The sequence below is a fragment of the Salmo salar genome, chromosome ssa19, assembly GCF_905237065.1.
Source record: "Salmo salar chromosome ssa19, Ssal_v3.1, whole genome shotgun sequence".
Taxonomy (NCBI): domain Eukaryota; kingdom Metazoa; phylum Chordata; class Actinopteri; order Salmoniformes; family Salmonidae; genus Salmo; species Salmo salar.
Genome location: NC_059460.1, coordinates 28,482,059 through 28,501,792, shown reverse-complemented (window position 1 = coordinate 28,501,792; position 19,734 = coordinate 28,482,059). Strand labels below are relative to the sequence as shown.

Genomic DNA, 19,734 nt, shown 5'->3' with positions numbered 1-19,734 from the left:
TTCATCAGAAAGCATCCCAGGTCCACAACAGATGTATTTTCGGTCAAAAAGTCCATACTTCACGTTCCATTAGCCTGATGTTGGTAGCGCGTCCTATGGCTCTCTCCAAGCTCAGGGCTGAAGTTCAGAATAAATGCAATGCTCGCGCATGTAGGTTCGTTCAAACATGTCAAACGTTGTATAAAATAAATCTTCAGGGCCTCTAACACCAAGAGAGCCAATAAGATTCGAGGGGGATGATGTCATGGCCTTTAAAACCGTATCCAAAGGTGGGGGCAGACATGGCCGCCGGCGTCATAATGGTGATGGCCCATCCCCTGTGACCAATTTCAAACTCGTGTCATTCACTGAGTTTTGACTCTATAAGGCTCAAACCACTGTGAAAGGACTGGCGACATCTAGTGGAAGCAATAGGAAGTGCTCACTGAACCATGGTTAACGGTGTGATTAATAAGGAAAGATGAGAAGTCGAGTCCACAATTCAGAATTCCACTTCCTGTTTCAATCGGTCTCGGGGTTTTGACTGCCATTTGAGTTCTGTTATACTCACAGACACCATTCAAACAGTTTTAGAAACTTTAGAGTGTTTTCTATCCATATATAATAAGTATATGCATGCCCTATCTTCTGAGTTTGATTAGTAGGCCGTTGAAAATGGGAACGATTTTTTTTCAAAATGCGCTGTGGCGCCCCCTATCCTACGGTATCCTCAAGAGGTTTTAACCATACCCACATGTACATACTACCTCATAAGCCTGACTAACCGGTGTCTGTATATAGCCTTGCTACTCACATTGTCAAATGTCTTTTTACTGTTGTTTTATTTCTTTACTTACCTACACACACACACACACACACACACACACACACACACACACACACACACACACACACACACTTTTTTTCGCACTATTGGTTAGAGCCTGTAAGTAAGCATTTCACTGTAAGGTCTACACCTGTTGTATTCGGCGCACGTGACAAATAAACTTTGATTTGATTTGATTACAGGCAACATCCACACCAAGCTAAAGGCTAGAGCTGCCGCTTTCAAGGAGCGGGACACTAATCCGGATGCTTATGAGAAATCCCGCTATGCCCTCAGATGAACCATCAAACAGGCAATGCAACAATATAGGACTAAGATTGAATCCTACTACACCGGCTCTGACACTGGTCGGATAAGGCAGGGCTTGCAAACTACAAAGGGAAACCCAGCCGCGAGCTGCCCAGTGACGCAAGTTTACGAGATGAGCTAAATGTCTTTAATGCTAGCATCAAGGCAAGCAACACTGAAGCGTGCATAAGAGCACCAGCTGTTCCGGACAACTGTGTGATCATGCTCTCCGTAGCCGATGTGAGCAAGACCTTTAAACAGGTCACCATTCACAGGGCCAAACGGATTACTAGGATGTGTACTCAAAGCATGCGCTGGCCAACTGGCAAGTGTCTTCACTGACATTTTCAACCTCTCTCTGACCGACTTTGTAATGCCCAAGAATGCGAAGGTAACTTGCCTAAATGACTACCGCCCCATAGCACTCACATCAGTAGCCCCAATAAATACACATATGATGAAATCTCACTAAGCTAAGGACCCTGGGACTAAACACCTCCCTCTGCAACTGGATCCGGGACTTCCTGATGGTCCGCCCCCAGGTGGTAAGGGTAGGCTTTGTCCCCTCCTGGACTCTCTGTTCACCCACGACTGCATGGCCAAGCATGACTCCAACACCATCATTAAGTTTGCTGACGACACAACAGTGGTAGGCCTGATCACTGACAACGATGAGACAGTCTATAGGGAGCAGGTCAGAGACCTGGCCATGTGGTGCCACGATAACAACCTCTCCCTCAATGTGAGCAAGACAAAGGAGCTGATTGTGGACAACAGGAAAAGGAGGGCCAAACAGGCCACCAATTAACATCGATGTGGCTGTAGTGAAGTGGGTCGAGACTTTCAAGTTCCTTGGTGTCCACATCACCAACAAACTATCATGGTCCAAACACACCAAGACAGTCGTGAAGAAAAGATTTGTTATGGGTCCCCAGATCCTCATAAAGTTCTACAGCTGCACCATCGAGAGCATCCTGACCGGTTACATCCCCACTTGGTATGGCAGCTGCTCGGCATCTGACCATAAGCCACTACAGAGGGTAGTGTGTACAGCCCAGTACATCACTGGGGCCAAGCTTCCTGCCATCCAGGACCTATATACTATCCGGTGCCAAAATAAATTGTCAAAGACTCCTGTCACCCAAGTCATAGACTGTTCTCTATGCTAGCCGTACCGGAGTGCCAAGTCTAGGTGCAAAAGGCTCCTTAACAGCTTATTCGCCCAATCAATAATACTGCTGAACAATTTATCAAATACCCACCCAGACTATTTACATTGACTCCAAGCGGGCTGTCATGTGCCTTTTATTGAGGAGTGGCTTCCGTCAGACTGTTCTACCATAAAGGCCTGATTGGTGGAGTGCTGCAGAGATGGTTGTCCTTCTGGAAGATTATTTAGGAACTCTAAAGCTCTGTCAGTGACCATCGGGTTCTTGGTCACCTCCCTGACCAAGTCCCTTCTCCCCCGGTTGCTCAGTTTCGCCGGACAGCCAGCTCTAGGAAGAGTCTTGGTGGTTCCAAACTTCTTTCATTCTTGGGGACCTTCAATGCTGCAGAAATGTTTTGGTACCCTTTGCCAGATCTGTGCTCGACACAGTCTTGTCTTGGAGCGCTGCGGACAATTCCTTCAAACTCATGGCTTTTGCTCTGACATGCACTGTCAACTGTGGGACCTTATATAGACAGGTGTGTGCCTTTCCAAATCCTGTACCATCAATTGAATTTACCACAGGTGGACTCCAATCCTAGTTGTAGAAAATCTCAAGGGTGATCAATGAAAACAGGATGCACTTGAGCTCAATTTTGAGTCTGAATACTTATGTAAATAACCTTATTTACATATGTTTTTTGTATTATTATTCTTTTTTAAAACTGTTTTGCTTTGTCATTGTGGGGTGTTTTGTGTAGATTGCTTAGGAATGTATTTTATTTAATCCATTTTAGAATAATGTGGTAACGTAACAAAATGTGGAAAAAGTAAAGGGGTCTGAATACTTTCCGAAGTCTCTGTATATTAGCAGCAGCAGTGGAGGAGAGGAGAGAGAGACACCATCAGTGGCTGCCCTTGCCCCGTGGAGCGGTGTAGGGGACACCAGTGGTTACCGCTGTCTGTTTTAGTCACAGCACAGCAGATGTAATCTCTGCATACAATTAATACATTAGCCTGTATTAGCGGAATCAAACAAAGAGCAACATTGTGCTATAAGGACGGCGGACACTGAAGACACTTGTTGATATTTTACTGCATCGTTAGGAGCTAGTAACATAAGCATGTTGCAGCACCCGCTATAACATCTGCTAAACTGTGTACGCGGCCAGTAAACTTTGATTTTATTTTATTTGGATTTGAAGTGACTCCCTGGCAGAAGGAATAAAAACACTGAGGTTCCTGTAGAATGAAGAGAGTCTGAAGAAATGCTGTTGCTTACCGAAAGTGTATGATGTTAACAGCACGACTCTCCCCTGGAGAGGAAAAGGCAGAGCGAATGTGCTCATAAATACCAGCCTTTGAGACACCGAAAGAGAGAGAATTCCCATCAATGTGAGAGAGAGAGAGGGAGAGAAAGTAAAAGAGATGAGAGATAGAGAGAGAGAGGGAACAAGAATGAGGGAGAGACAGATAGTAGAGGGAGGGAGAAATAAAGAAATGAAGTTGGTGTGTGCCGTCAGGGTTGATGGAGGCAGAGGGAGAGAACGTGAGGGTAAAGCTAATGTTATAAGCTGGTAGTGCCGGTGGCCAATTGAAATTCATTCTGTGTCTCTTCAATGCAGGGAGGAGACAATGGTAAAGATAGGAGAAACGCACAGCAACAGTCTCTCTCTCCCTCTCCTTCCATATCCCTCTGCTATGCCCCTTTCCTCTCTATGCTTCTCTCTCCGTCTCCTTCCCTATCTTTCTGTTATGCCCCTCTCCTCTCGGTGGAAGGGTAGGTTGAGAGGGGGGGGGGTAAGGAGATGGAAGGCTTGATCACAGAAGAGACACAGCAGTGGAAGGTCTGGACTTAATCATCTGTTAGGCAGAGTGCACTGGGCAGGGCAAGGGAGGAGGAGAGGAGAGAGAGGGGGGGAAGAGGAGTGATGAAGCCAGCGTTCCACTCAGTGCTCAGACATGACTGAGCCAGAGAATCTGTGACTGCTCTCTGCACCACAGGGAGAGAGAAAGAGAGAGAGAGTCCTGCTACTGCTGCTGCTCTCTGCACCAGACAAACAGACACAACAAGACACACAGTTTCTGTTCTCACCAGCCAGCCCAGCAGCCAGCACTCTGTCTGAGCCTCTGCCCTGACCACTGCCCTCTCCCTGTCAGCAAAACACTTTCTACAGAAGAGAGAGAAAGAGGAAGAAGAAAGAGAAATAGCCCTGTTGACTCTTTCCTGTCCATCCATCTGACTGAACCCAAGGTGGCAGAGAGGGAGAAGTGGAGAAGGCGGCGCCCCCCATCAGGAAGAACAGCGGTCAATAAAGGACACTGGTAGCTCCACCTCCGCATCTGAGTCAGAACCCCTGTCTGCACCGTGTGTCCCCTAGGAGCCTCTACAGGACATTGTCACAGTACACACACCAGAACCAAGGGAGCCTGCCAGACACAGCAGGGAGCTAGAAAGCAGCAGCACTGCAGAGGATTTGGTTAAAGCTAGACAGAGGAGCAACCCCAGGGTGCTGAAGAGAATAAGGATTTAAGGTGGGGTAACTGGCAGTGTTGTAACAGACCTGTGCCTCACTCAGAGGCACTCTACTCTCTTTGCCTCTCTGCTGTGCTGTGGGACATGTGGGCGGGCTGGAGGGCTAAGGAGGCACTGAGTGGAATCCACCGTGGAAAATGCCCTGCCGAGAGTTAGATAGTGCTTGGGTCTGTCTGTGAGGATCTAAGTGCACGTGTGGAGGGGGAGGAGGGGGACTCGGCGTGGATACGTCTCCTCTGCTCTCTATTGCTACTCCGTCCCTCCGTCTCCTTCCTTCATTCCCTCGCTCTCTCGCTCTCTCTCCCTCCACCTCCGCCCCTCCTCTCCTGCTCCCCCCTGCGGGCAGAGTGTAAAGCCATGGACCGAGGCTGAGTGGATGCTGCTGCCTGACACGGTGTTTGTGAGGCGGCTGCCGTCCGTTCCTGAACCCCCCTGGTTCCCTTCATGCCGTGCTGTGGGCTGGGCCATCGCCGGAGAGCACAGCTTCCATACGTGAGTCTGCTGCCTAATTCTCTCAATTTAGGACAGAGACAGAGAGGGAACACTGCATACTGCATGAGTCTTAGTAATGTTCTGCTGTTGTCAATGACAGATACACTGAGGAAACGGTTCATGTAATGACTCTTTCTAGGAATACCTGTAGCTCGTTCAAAAGTCGTGTGTATGTGCGCATGCGTGTGTGTACATGCAGGCACATGCACCTGTTTTCGGAGTGTATGTATGTACATGTTTGCCTGAAAGAGTAAACACACACACATGCACGCGCACGCACACACACACACACACACACACACACACACACACACACACACACACACACACACACACACACACACACACACACACACACACACACCTGTTTATCTGCAACCTTGCAGATTTCTCTGCACCCTGTCTAACTGAGACTACACGGTTTACCGAGAAACATTTTTTTTTTTCTCTATCGACACTTAGTGGACCGGCAGCTCTCTCTACAGAACTCGATTGATCTTTTATCCCATGTTTATATGGGGATGGACGGAGAGAGCTTAGGATGCAGTCAGTGGGTGGTACAGAGCGATGTCCACATGGCTGCAGACTCTGGGCTCATGCTTGGCTGACGGCAGAGTTTTTAATGGGCTTTACTCCGTTTATTTCATCTCTCTTCTTTGTGTGTGAGCGTCTGGGCTGTAATGCTGTCTAACAGATAGAATGAGTTTAAAGGGGACAGGCTTTTCTTTTGTACTTCAGCCTAATGGAGCGCAGTGGGAGAAACATTCAAGGGTTCCTCCCTGGCCTTTATGTCTGCCGAAGGGGGGGAATGGCAGGGCAGCGGCAGACTTGGTCAACATGAGACGAGGTGCAACCAACATGTTTAAATATCTGCCATTTGTGTTGCTTTGTCCCCCAAATTTGACTTTGGGCTGGTTCACGTCTCTAACAGTGTCTGATTGTCATGGTATGAGTGTTTGGGTGGACTCATGCCCAGTTATAGACAGAAGTCTCTGGGCCTGAACAGTATACTCTGACACAGTAGCAACTGTTTTTGCCACACACACACACACACACACACACACACACACACACACACACACACACACACACACACACACACACACACACACACACACACACAATTTACAACACAAGGACTGCAGAGAAAACAGAGATAACCGTTTTATTGCATGACTACTGTCACCACTAGATGCCCCTATAGCACCTTTCAGATTAGATGTTTTATATACACACACATACACACACACACACACACACACACACACACACACACACACACACACACACACACACACACACACACACACACACACACACACACACACACACACACACACACACACACACACATTTTACACATGCACCTAGTACCGCAGCTTTTATGTTACTATAATCAACTGCTGATGCAATAGTGCAGTAGTGGAGTTTCATTGGGTTCACCTTTGTATGAATTATGATGTCACCCCAGATCTCAGACAGAGCTTGGTTGTTAATGTGAATAGAATATTCTTAGAATTGGCCTATAGTATGTCATTCCATTATGATACTTTCTTTCACTGGTCCAAATCAGAGCCAACCATAGCTAAGTGCTTATAGTAGGCTACATACATACAGAGTTCGTCCCAAATTACACCGTATTCCCTATTTAGTATAGTTTAGTCACTATATGGGGAATAGGGTATAATTTAGGACAAAGCCATAGAGGTTCTACATTAATTTCTATGGACAAATTACTCCAGTCCAATCAGCATTCAACACATGCAATGTGCTCCCAGTACAGTTGTTATAGCTGTTATATCAGACAACTTAAGTATTTTTGCTGACATAAGGGTTGTAAATTATCCACTGCAACGACAACAACAAAATCCTCATTACCGCTCTTCCTCAGTGGTCTCTGTCTAAGTCAATTTGACCATGTCTGAGCGGCATGCACACTCATGCTGCTGTGGTCTGGATTAACATTTACAAAAGAGTGGATTTTAATCTGAGTGATGAGTGGATTAGTGCATGACTGCAGGCAGGGTTTAGGCTTACTGCCCCTGTAAAGCTGGAGAGATGGCTGTTGTCCTACACCCTACTCTGCAGGATGCTCTGAGCAGAGGCCAAGAACCCTCTGTGTGTGGGATGCTTTTAAAAATGCAAAAGGCATTCCTTGTGGAAGGGTGAAACTAATAAATAATGTAATGATTTCGTTTGTGTATACACTGAGAGTACAAAACATCAAATCAAATCAAATGTTATTTGTCACATACACATGGTTAGCAGATGTTAATGCGAGTGTAGCGAAATGCTTGTGCTTCTAGTTCCGACCATGCAGTAATATCTAACAAGTAATCTAACCTAACAATTTCACAACAACTACCTTATACACACAAGTGTAAAGGAATGAATAAGAATATGTACAGAAAAATATATGAATGAGTGATGGCCGAACGGCATAGGCAAGATGCAGTAGATGGTATAGGGTACAGTATATACATATGAGATGAGTAATGTAGGGTATGTAAACATTGTTTAATGTGGCTAGTGATACATTTATTACATCAAGATGGCAAGATGCAGTAGATGGTATAGAGTACAGTATATACATATGAGATGAGTAATGTAGGGTATGTAAACATTATATAAAGTGGCATTGTTTAAAGTGGCTAGTGATACATTACATCAAGATGGCAAGATGCAGTAGATGTAATTGAGTACAGTATATACATATGAGATGAGTAATGTAGGGTATGTAAACATTGTTTAGAGTGGCTAGTGATACATTTATTACATAGTTTCTGTCTATAGGCTGGGAGCAACAAAATGGAGTCGTGGTCAGCTTTTCCGAAAGGAGGGCGGGGGAGGGCCTTATATGCGTTGCGGAAGTTAGAATAACAATGATCCAGGGTTTTGCCAGCCCGGGTCGTGCAATCGATATGCTGATAAAATTTAGGGAGCCTTGTTTTCAGATTAGCCTTTTTAAAATCCCCAGCTACAATAAATGCAGCCTCAGGATATGTGGTTTTCAGTTTACATAGAGTCAAATGAAGTTTGTTCAGGGCCGTCGATGTGTCTGCTTGGGGGGGAATATACATGACTGTGATTATGATTGAAGAGAATAATCACAGTCGTGTATATTCCCTCCCAAGCAGACCAGAAACACCTTCCTAATATTGCGTTGCACCCCCTTTTGCGGGTCATGTACTCTACAAGGTATTGAAAGCGTTCCACATGGATGCTGGCCCATGTTGACTCCAATGTTTCCCACAGTTGTGTCAAGTTGGCTTGATGTCCTTTGGGTGGTGGACCATTCTTGATACACCTGGGAAACTGTTGAGCGTGAAAAACACAGCAGCGTAGCAGTTCTTGACACAAACTGGTGTGCCTGGCACCTACTACCATACCCTGTTCAAAGGCACTTACATATTTTGTCTTGCCCATTCACCCTCTGAATGGCACACATACACAATCCATGTCTCAATTGTCTCAAGGCTTAAACATCCTTCTTTAACCTGTCTCCTCCCCTTCATCTACACTGATTGAAGTGGATTTAACAAGTGACATCAATAAGGGATCATAGCGTTCACCTGGATTCACCAGATCAGTCTATGTCATGGAAAGAGCTGGTGTTCCTAATGTTTTGTACATTCCGTGTACACTATGGCCAAAAGTATGAAGTATATGGTGCATATGGTGTGGTAAGAGCCCAAGCACGTTCATGTGATTCTATCTGCTTTTGAACTCTGAGACTGCTTCCTTCCGTGACACACCACTCTTTCTATGACACTCCTCTCACATGTTTCCAATATGGAGTCCCAAACCGTTGTTTTACGTCGGAAATGGGGCGGAACACAATTCCGCTCGCGATGGAATTTAGAGCACGGAGGGAGACCTTGCTGAATGGGACTCGTTCTGACTCTGACAAGCAGCAGACTAAAGAGCCATGGCAGTCTCAGACACTCTGCACGGAAACTGGGCTAATTGAAGACAGCAGGCCCAGCCTAACTGTTCTGTCCGCTCTTACTGGTTCCCATCGTGCAACGGGACTGGAGAGTAGTGCATTTGTAGCCTGTATAAGAGCTTAGCAGCACATTCAGCATAGCAGTAGTCTGGGTACTGGTCTTTTTAGCTAGAATTCCACTCCTTGCCACTCATGTCATTTGCCAAAGACATTGGCCTTTTGTCAATCTCAACGTTCAATATGCAGACAGATTTACGGCGCAGTTGCGCCGTAAATCAACGTTATGGAACATGAGGTGTGTGCAAATTTGTCGCAATCTAGAATTATAATTTTAAGAACAACAATAAACAATACCGTTACGACCTGCTGCGGCCATTCCTTTGTGAGAAGGCAGTGTCAATGCAAGATCATGTTGATCAAAGTGGCAAGAGAGGACTGTAAATGAGAGAAAGATAAATAATGACACGGAAAGTATTAGCCTGCAAGATTCAATCGAGATAGGTTTGCTTCAGTTGCATACCATTAATGAGTTGCTTACATTTCTAAAATGTTGTTATGCTCATTTCAGTTATATTATTTGTCCCTCCTACCTTGGAGTCCAGATGGAGTCCAGACAGGATACTTTAGGATACTTTCAGAATGGACATTTGTTTTCCCAATCTGCCCACTGTAATTATACTTTTTTTTCTTCATTCAATTGAGTCTTATGACGGAAACCTAGTGGTTTCTATTCTAGGCACGAAGATATTTCAACATCATGTCTAGATGATAAAAGGCTACACTGATCACTCATGCTTCGCTGCCAAATTTATAGATGTCCACATAGGCCTAATATTTAAATTGAGGTAATGTGATCATAATCATTATTTTTCAATCCATAGTTGACACCCCTCCTAATGAAAAGGCCATGGACAGTGGACGCCCCTCCTAATGAAAAGGCCACCCTGCTGTGAGCTGCTGGACAGCACACTTGCACTTGATGTGTTTATGGATGAGAACGTGAAGTAGCTCAGAGGAGAATGGGTGATTGCCTGCTTTGCAATCTGTTCCCCACGTCAACAGCCAGGGTTTCATTAAATAGGCCTAGACAGTAGGCACTATACTTTTTGTATTTCATTTATTTGATTAAATTGACACATTTAGCAATGTTCAACTTCAATTAATTGGCACAAAACATACCTTAGACATATTGTTTTATCTCTGGCTTGCATAGCAAAGGTGGAGTTGGTCACCTAAATTCACTGTAGTAGGCTGGGCCTAATATATTGGCTAGCACACAAATGGTGGATTAATAGCCCAACCTACTGAATACATTAACTTCTAACTTACACATATGTCTTCTCTGTTTCCTTCTTTTGCAATTCATCCATCTAACCTGGCATCTCCACTGGCCTCTCTCTCTTCTATCCACTGTGTATTCCCTTTTATAGCTCTTGAACCAGTAGCCTAACCAAATGCGTGTCCCAGAAGTAGCAATAAGCTATAATTTTGTCACTTATTTTGAACAATCCAAAAAATATATATTTGTGATCAAATTGGCTGGTGGTAAAAATGCAATAAACGGGAATCCTCTTTCCTCCTTGCGTCTAATGTTTATGTTTACAATGACATGTATTATGTAAGAATGCCCAGTGTTTCCTAACAGTCTAATTTGCATAAACATTGTCATTGGATGATATCTCTGAGGGATATTGAATCCGGATCAAATCTCCTCAAGCTCATTCATGATAGAATGTTCATATTTGAAGATTGCCGATAGGTCAGCCTCTTTGGCAAATGACAGGCGTGGCAAGGAGTGGAATATAATCGCTGAATAGAGACGGCAACCAAGCCAGCGTAGCAGCAACAGAGTAGCAACTACTCATAAGGCCTGTTTCCTGGACACAGGTTAAGCCTAGTCCTGGACTAAGGGAGAATTTCAAATCAAATTGTATTGGTCATATACACGTCGTTAGCAGATGTTATTGCGAGTGTAGTGAAATGATTGTGCTTCTAGTTCCGACAGTGCTGCAATATCTAACATGTAATCGAACAATTCCACAACAACTACCTAATACACACAAATCTAAGTAAAGGAATGGAATAAGAATATATACATATAAATATATGGATGAGTATTGACAGAGCAGCATAGGCAAGATGCAATAGATGGTATAAAATACAGTATATACATATTAGATGAGTAATGCAAGATATGTAAACATTATTAAAGTGGCATTATTAAAGTGTCTAGTGATCCATTTATTAAAGTGGCCAATGATTTCAAGTCTGTATGTAGGCAGCAGCCTCTCTGTGTTAGTGATGGCTGTTTAACAGTCTGATGGCCTTGAGATAGAAGCTGTTTTTCAGTCTCCCGGTCCCAGCTTTGATTTACCTGTACTGACATCGCCTTCTGGATGGTAGCAGAGTGAACAGGCAGTGGCTTGGGTGGTTGTTGTCCTTGATGATCTTTTTGGCCTTCCTGTGCCATCGAGTGTTGTAGGTGTCCTGGAGGGCAGGTAGTTTGCCACCGGTAATGCATTGTGCAGACCGCACCACCCTCTGGAGAGCCTTGCGGTTGTGGGCGGTGCAGTTGCTGTACCAGGTGGTGATACAGCCCGACAGGATGCTCTCAATTGTGCATCTGTAAAAGTTTGGGTGGGTTTTAGGGGACATACCATTGAAAGTGTTTATTATTTCAGGGGCTTAATCTGTGTCTACGAATCCGCCCCTTACTTTCTCATGGGAAGTGTGGGGTTTTGATACTGTAGGTGGTTTGATGTGTGTGCTTGTGATTTGAAAGGGTGGCTGAACTTCCTGATTTGCCTCGTTTTTGGATTTGGTTCATTAAGAAATGCTAGCGGCCATGACTGAATTCAAACGTGAGTTGGTTTTGTGTGTGTGTTTCTTAAGAGTTAGCCAAATTCTTTCGCCAACTAGCTTCAACTGGCTGATGTGCTACCGTAGAAAAATTGGTTTGACTTTGGATAGCCTATCTCCGGGGCTAGTTAAGGACCATTAATAAATTACACAATGTAAATGAGACAGAGCATTTAAAAAAAATACTTAATTTTTACCTGTAACTGCATTTAAATTCATGAATGCTATCTCCCCTGATGAGTGTGTGGCCTGGAATTCCCAGTTTTCCAAGCTATAGGATCAGAGCCCAGAGCCTGAACGTTGGACCACTGTGGACACTTTATCTGGAGCTGGGCTTCCTTGGCAGTGGATGTGCGCGCCTCCACTTTTCCAGAGTGTAGTAGGGAAACATCCAGTAAAACGGGACTCATAACAGAATGTCTTAGTTTCACAGTTTTTACAGGCTTGTTACATAATCTATCATCTCACCCTCGGACTAGTGGAAACTGTGATATATGTCTGTCGAGGCCTTGTGTGTGTAACATACCTCACTAAGAGTGGGTGTGAGTGTGATGTGGACAGATCCTGGATCAGTGGGATCTGTCTGTAGGTGCTGCTTTGTAAATAGCCCTACAGTCCTGGGTCGTATACATTCGTGGACTAATTCAGGTAGGCCTCTCCCCATTTTGGCTTGCTTCTGTTTGGTTCCTAATTAATACAACCCTGGAAACAGTGAAGTAATGATGATGGCGCAGTGGCACCACTCTCCTTTGGCTTTTACAAGATTGATGCTGAACATGTAATATGTAATCGCATACTGGTGGTGTCTGGTCAGGCTCTTCTCAAAATACAGCTTCCCTCTCTTTCCTATATCTGTCACACCCTGATCTGTTTCACCTGTCCTTGTGATTGTCTCCACCCCCTCCAGGTGTCACTTATTTTCCCCAGTGTATTTATCCCTGTGTTTCCTGTCTCTCTGTGCCAGTTCGTCTTGTATGTTTCTCCTTTTTCTAGTTCTCCCGCTTTTGACCCTTGCCTGTTTCTGGACTTTGTACCCGCCTGCCTGACCATTCTGCCTGCCTTGACCACGAGTCTATCTGCCACTCTATACCTCCTGGACTCTGATCTGGTTTTGACCTTTTTGCCTGTCCACGACCATTCTCTTGCCTACCATTGGGAGACATCAGGAGTTGCTACATGGCCTTTTGGAAGGGCTCAGTTCCTTAATGGAATGCCACAACCACGGGTTAAAGGCTATTATGGAGCAAATCAGGGAGTTAGTTCAGAGACTGTCTGCCACCTCTGAGAAACCCCAACGACCCAGTAATTTTTTTCCCTCCTATGAGTGGTGAGTTTGTACAGCCTATCTTGACTCCCTGTGAACCCTGCTTACCTCCCCCAGAGCGATATTCGGGGAATCCTGGTACCTGCTGGGGTTTTCTTTCTCAGTGCTTGCTTATTTTTGAGCTACAGCCATCTTTGTTTCCTTCAGACCAATAGAAGATGGCGTCTATAATTACGCTAATTTTGGGAAGGGTGCTGTCCTGGGCTACGGCAGTTTGGGAACAACAATCTGCCATTTGCGGTCATTTGGAGGAATTCATGGCAGAAGTGAGAAGTTTTTAGGTATCTGGGAGAAAGGCGGTGGCCAGCAAACTGCTTGACTTACGTCAAAACTCCCCTAGTGTGGCAGACTACGCGGTGGATCGCTGAGAGTGCCTGGAATCCAGAGTCTCTCTTCGATACTTTTCTGCACAGATTATCTGAGGTAAAAGATGAGCTAGCTGCTTGAGAACTACCGGTGGACCTCGACTCTCTTATCGCCTTAAGCATTAAAATTGATGGATGCCTAAGGGAACGCAGTAGTTAGAGAAGGTATGGTCTCGGGCACACTCGTGCACCCGATATGGCGTGTTCAGCTCCTATGGAATCCGGAAGTTTCCAAAGTCAGCTCTTCTGAGGAGTCGAAGTCACCCGAGCTCTTGTGAATCTACGACGGGTGAGTTGGATACTCCTGAGCCTATGCAGTTGGGAATAACTAGGCTATCAGTTTGGGAATGTTCAGAGGATGAATAATAACGGTTGTCTGTACTGTTGCGTGGCAGGACATTTTATAGCTACCTGCCCTATTAGGAAACCCTTTTGTCTAGTGGGTACCAGTACTATGGTGAGTCAGACTGGGAGTTCCCTAATTCCCATCCCCTGCACACCAATCTAAGTCTCTCCGAGTGCTCATTGACTCTGGGCCTGATGAATGTCTTATGGATGCCACAATAGCTTCGGAGCTTGGTGTTCCCGCTCAGCCTCTCTCTGTGCCCATGGATGCTAGGGCACTGAACAGCTGCTCCTATAGGGGAAGTCACCCATAGTACTGTGCCTGTTCAATTACGGGTTTCTGGTAACCAGTGAGACCACAGTTACTCCTCATTGCGTCTCCCCATGTTCTGGTTGTGTTGGCATTTGCCTGGCTCCAAAAACACAACCCTGTTATTGACTGGACCACAAGCTCCATCCTGGGTTGGAGTCCTTTTTGCCATTCAAACTGCCTTCAAGCAGCACAGCCTTCCCCAAGTCGTCCTCCTCAGGATGTTAGCAAGACTGTTGTCTCTGCTATTCCTACTGAATATTATGACCTCCTGGAAGGGTTCAGTAAGGCATGTTCTACTTCCCTTCCCCCGCACCGTCCTTATGATTGTGCCATTGACCTTCTCCCAGGCACAACACCACCTCGGGGTTGGTTGCATTATCTGTCTGGACCAGAGACCAAAGCTATGGAGGAGTCTCTGGCCACTGGGGCCGTCCATCCTTCTGCATCTCTTGCCGGTGCAGGGTCCTTTGTGGAGGACAAGACCCTGTGCATTGACTACCGGGGACTTAACGATATCGCTGTCAAAAATCGTTACCCCCCCCCCCACCTCTCCTCTGCATTTGAACCCCTCCAGGGGGCTACCATGTTTTCCAAGTTGGATCTTCGGGATGCTTACCACCTGGTTCGGATACGCGAGGGATGAGCGGAAGACAGCCTTCAACACAACCAGTGGACATTATGCGTATCAGGTCATGCCATTTGAACTCAGGCTTTGGTCAATGATGTGCTTTGGGACATGCTAAACCGGTTTGTGTTCGTCTATCTGGACGACATTCTGTTTCTTTTTCCCGATCTGCCCAAGAACATGTACTCCATGTCAGACAGGTCCTTCAGCGCCTCCTGGAGAACCAATTGTTTATGAAAGCCGAAGTATGACTTCCACTGCTCTTCTATCACCTTTCTTGGATATGTCATTGCTGAGGGAAATGTTCAGATGGATCTTGGAAAGGTGAAATCAGTGGTGGATTGGCATCAACCAATGTGCAGTTGCAACGGTTTCTTGGGTTTGCAAACTTTTACTGCCATTTCATTCGGGATTAGAGCACCCTGGTGGCCCCCCTCTCGGCACTCACCTCCCCCAAGGTACCGTTCAAATGGTCTCCAGCTTTTGACAAAGCCTTTGTGGACCTTAAGCATCGGTTCACAACAGCATCCATCCGGACCCCTCACGTCAATTTGTGGTGGAAGTGGCTGTTGGAGTGGGAGCCATCCTGTCCCAGCGATCTGCCCAGAAGCTTCATCCCTGTGCCTTCCTGTCCCATCGTCTCAATCCTGCTGAGAGGAACTACGATCTTAGCAACCGAGAACTCCGGGCAGTGAAGATGGCGTTGGAAGAGTGGAGGCACTGGCTGGAAGGAGCAGAATAGCCATTCCTGGTCTGAACCGACCATACCTTGGAATATCTCCATTCAGCCAAGCGCATCAAGGCAGGCCCGGTGGGCCCTCCTGTTTACCAGATTCAACTTTACCATTTCCTACTGTCCTGGGTCTAAAAAATGTGAAGCCTATACAGTTCCCGCCTAAAATGCCTCGCCTATACAGTTCCTCTGCCACACCCTCGCCCTTCGAAACCATTCTCCCTACCTCATGCCTTGCTGCCAATGTGGATTGGGGTATTGATAATCTGGCGCAATGCTCCAACCTGGACCTGAAGGGGGGCCCGGCTAACCGGCTGTTTGTCCCTAACCTGGTCCTGGGTCCTGGAACGGGCTCATTCCTCCAGGCTGACCTGTCATCCAGGGTCCTGTCGTACACTAGCCTTCCTTCAACAATGTTTCTGGTGGCCCACAACGGTCCCTGACGTCTCTGCCTTCATCACCGCATGCACTGTGTGCTCAAAACAAGACTCCACGGCAAGCTCCTTCTGGCCTCCTGCAGCCACTACTGGCTCCTCATCGTCCCTGGTCTCATAGGTCTCTGGACTTTGCCACTGGGCTCCCTCTGTCTGATTGCAACACTGTCATTCTAATGGTAGTCAACCGGTTCTCCAAGGCCGCCCATTTCATTCCTCTCTCAAACTACCTCCTGGCAAGGAGACGGCCCAGCTTGGGGTGCAGCATGTCTTCTGGATCCATGGACACCCGGTAGACATGGTCTCCATTCAACGTTCTCATCTCAGTTCTGGAAGGCATTCTGCACCCTTATTGGGTCATCCGGATTCCATCCACAAACTAACGGTCAGTCGGAGCGAGCCAACCAAGACCTGGACACCACCTTAAAACCTCTTGCATCTAGACGTTCCGCTAGCGGAACCCCGTTCCGCCAGCGGAACCCCTAGCCAACAGCCAATGGGATCGCATGGCGCGAAATACAAAAACAACTAATGTACCACAATTCAATTTTCTCAAACACAACTATTTTACACCATTTAAAAGAAACTTCTCCTGAATCCAACCACGTTGTCCTTTTTATTTATTTATTTTTTTCAAAAAGGCTTTACAGCAAAAGCAAAACATTAGATTATGTTAGGATGCAACCACAGCAAAAAAACATCACAGCCATTTTCTTAGCAAGGACAGCCATTTTCAAAGCAAGGTTAGCCGTCCAAAAGCACAAAACCAGCTAAAATTATGCACTAACCTTTGACGATCTTCATCAGATGACACTCCTAGGACATTATGTTAGACAATACATGAATTTTTTTTGTTCCATCAAGTTCATATTTATATATAAAAAAAAACATTTTACATTGACGTTCAGAAAATGTATTCCCACCAAAATTCCCGGTGTATTTACAAAAATACTCATCATAAACGTTGACAAAATACATAACAATTATTTTAAGAATTATAGATACAGTAGTCTTTTATGCATCCGCTGTGTCAGATTTCAAAATAACTTTACGTAGAAAGCACATTGTTCAATGTACTGAGCACCATGCTATTCAGTTAGCCGTCCAGCCACGGCATCCCCAAAACGCTGAAATATGTTAAATATCTTACTTTTGCTGATCTTTGGCTGAATGCACTCGGAAGGTCTCCCACTTCCACAAGAAATGTTCGATAAAGTCCATAATTTGTCGAAATCCGTTTTGATGGCGCGTCCAGATCCCCATTCCAAAATGTATCTATCCACCGTCGACAAAGTTAAAGTTCCTTCAGCGTTTGTGGTAACATGTCAAACCATGTTCACAATCAATCTTTAGGGTGTTATAATCGTAGAATTGCGACAATATTCCAACCGGACAATAGCAGATTCATTACAAAAGAAAAATGGCTAATCCTTCGTGAGCGAGGTAAGGCAACGACCCCAGGTCGACCACATACTCTTCCGGGTGTTATTCAATCAAATTGTATTCTAGAAGCCTCAAACAAGGTTCTAATGACTGACATCTAGTGGAAGCCTTAGGAAGTGCAATATGACATCACAGACACTGTAGTTTAGGCAGAACATCATTTGACATGACTACAACCATGTGAGGTCAAACTTCCTGGTTGGATTTTTCTCAGGTTTTTGCCTGCCATATGAGTTCTGTTATACTCAGACACCATTCAAACAGTTTTAGAAACGTGAGTTTTCTATCCATCTACTAATAATATGCATATCCTACCGTCTGAGTAGGAGGAAGTTTAATTTGGGTATGTTTTTCATCCGGCCGTGAAAATACTGCCCCCTATAGTGATGAGGTTAAGGTGCCTGGTCTCAACTAACCCCACTACCTGGAGTCGTCAACTGGTCTGGGTGGAGTATGCACGGAACAGTTCTGCCATGAGTGCTCCATGGGCTATCAGCCTCCACTCTTCCCTGTGCAGGAGGTCAGTGTACCCTTGGCCCAGATGTTTGTCCGCCGCTGTCGACATGCCTGGAGAAGAACCAGGGTGGCTATTCTCAAGACCAACCCCAGGTATCGTCGACAAGCGGACCGTCGCCAGTCCCCAGCTCCCCGCTACGCATTGGGCAGAGGTTATGGCTTTCCACTCGATCTGCCCCTTCGGGTAGAGTCCCGCAAGCTGTCTCCCTGGTTCATTGGTCCTTTTCCCATCTCAAGAGACCTGAGTTCCACTGCTGTCTGTGTTGTGTTACCCTGTACCCTCTATTCACCCTACTTTCCATGTGTCTAGGATTAAGCCTGTCTCACTGTCCTTTGTCTTCTCAGGCCCATTTCCCCCTAGGGGTGGGTGGTACTGTCATGCCCCGATCTGTTTCACCTGTCCTTGTGATTGTCTCCACCCCCTCCAGGTGTCGCTTATTTTCCCCTGTGTATTTATCCATGTTTCCTGTCTCTCTGTGCCAGTTTGTCTTGTAGGTTTCCAAGTCAACCAGCATTTTTCTCGTTCTGCTTTTTGCATTCTCCTTTTTCCTAGTCCTCCCGGTTTTGAGCCTTGCCTGTTCTGGACTTTGTAGCCGCCTGCCCGACCACGAGCCTGTCTGCCACTCTGTACCTCCTGGACTCTGATTTGGTTTTGACCTTTATGCCTGTCCAAAACCATTCTCTTGCCCAAACCTTTGGATTAATAAACATTGTAAGGCTCCAACCATCTGCTTCCTGTGTCTGCATTTGGGTCTTACCTTGTGCCTTGATAATATCAACTCATCCTTAAATTGCTTTTTCTTAGAATATACTCACTAGTGATTGAGTGCTCATGGTCATTTATTAATATGTATACACTGTTGTCATTTCTGTGAGTTTTGCAGTAGGGTTGTAAAATTCCAGTTATTCCTAAAATGCCCAGGTATTTCAGAAATCCCAATTGGAAGATCGGTAGGGAATAAACATGGAAATTCTGAGAAATGTTGCAACTTTGCATACATCACTGGTTCCCAAACATCGGTCGGCAAACATTTTTAATTAACCTCTCTGGGCTAGGTGGGACGGAATTGTCCCACCTACGCAACTGCCAGAGTAATCCCGTGGCGCGATTTTTCAAATACCTTAGAAATGCTATTACTTCAATTTCTCAAACATATGACTCTTTTACAGCATTTTAAAGACAAGACTCTCGTTAATCTAACCACACTGTCTGATTTCAAAAAGGCTTTACAACGAAAGCAAAACATTAGATTATGTCAGCAGAGTACCCAGCCAGAAATAATCACAGCCATTTTTCAAGCTAGCATATAATGTCACAACCCAGAAGACAGCTAAATGCAGCACTAACCTTTGATCTTCATCAGATGACACACCTAGGACATTATGTTATACAATACATGCATGTTTTGTTCAATCAAGTTCATATTTATATCAAAAAACAGCTTTTTTACATTAGCATGTGACGTTCAGAACTAGCATACCCCCCGCAAACCTCCGGTGAATTTACTAAATTACTCACGATAAACGTTCACAAAAAACACA

At 45.5% G+C, this 19,734-nt stretch overlaps 1 protein-coding gene across 5 annotated transcripts in view; it reads left to right on the top strand.

The window, feature by feature from the left end:
• Positions 1-19,734, top strand: part of LOC106578706 (voltage-dependent L-type calcium channel subunit beta-2) — a 161,394-nt gene that overhangs the window by 26,649 nt on the left and 115,011 nt on the right. Inside the window, exon 1 of one of the 5 annotated variants that reach the window (XM_014157832.2) lies at positions 4,126-5,289. The exons of the other annotated variants lie outside the window; for them this stretch is intronic. Coding sequence (XP_014013307.1) covers positions 5,242-5,289 — 48 coding nt within the window. The 5' untranslated portion in view covers positions 4,126-5,241. Of the gene's footprint in view, positions 1-4,125; positions 5,290-19,734 lie in introns of those variants that run through there. 5 annotated transcript variants of the gene reach the window in all.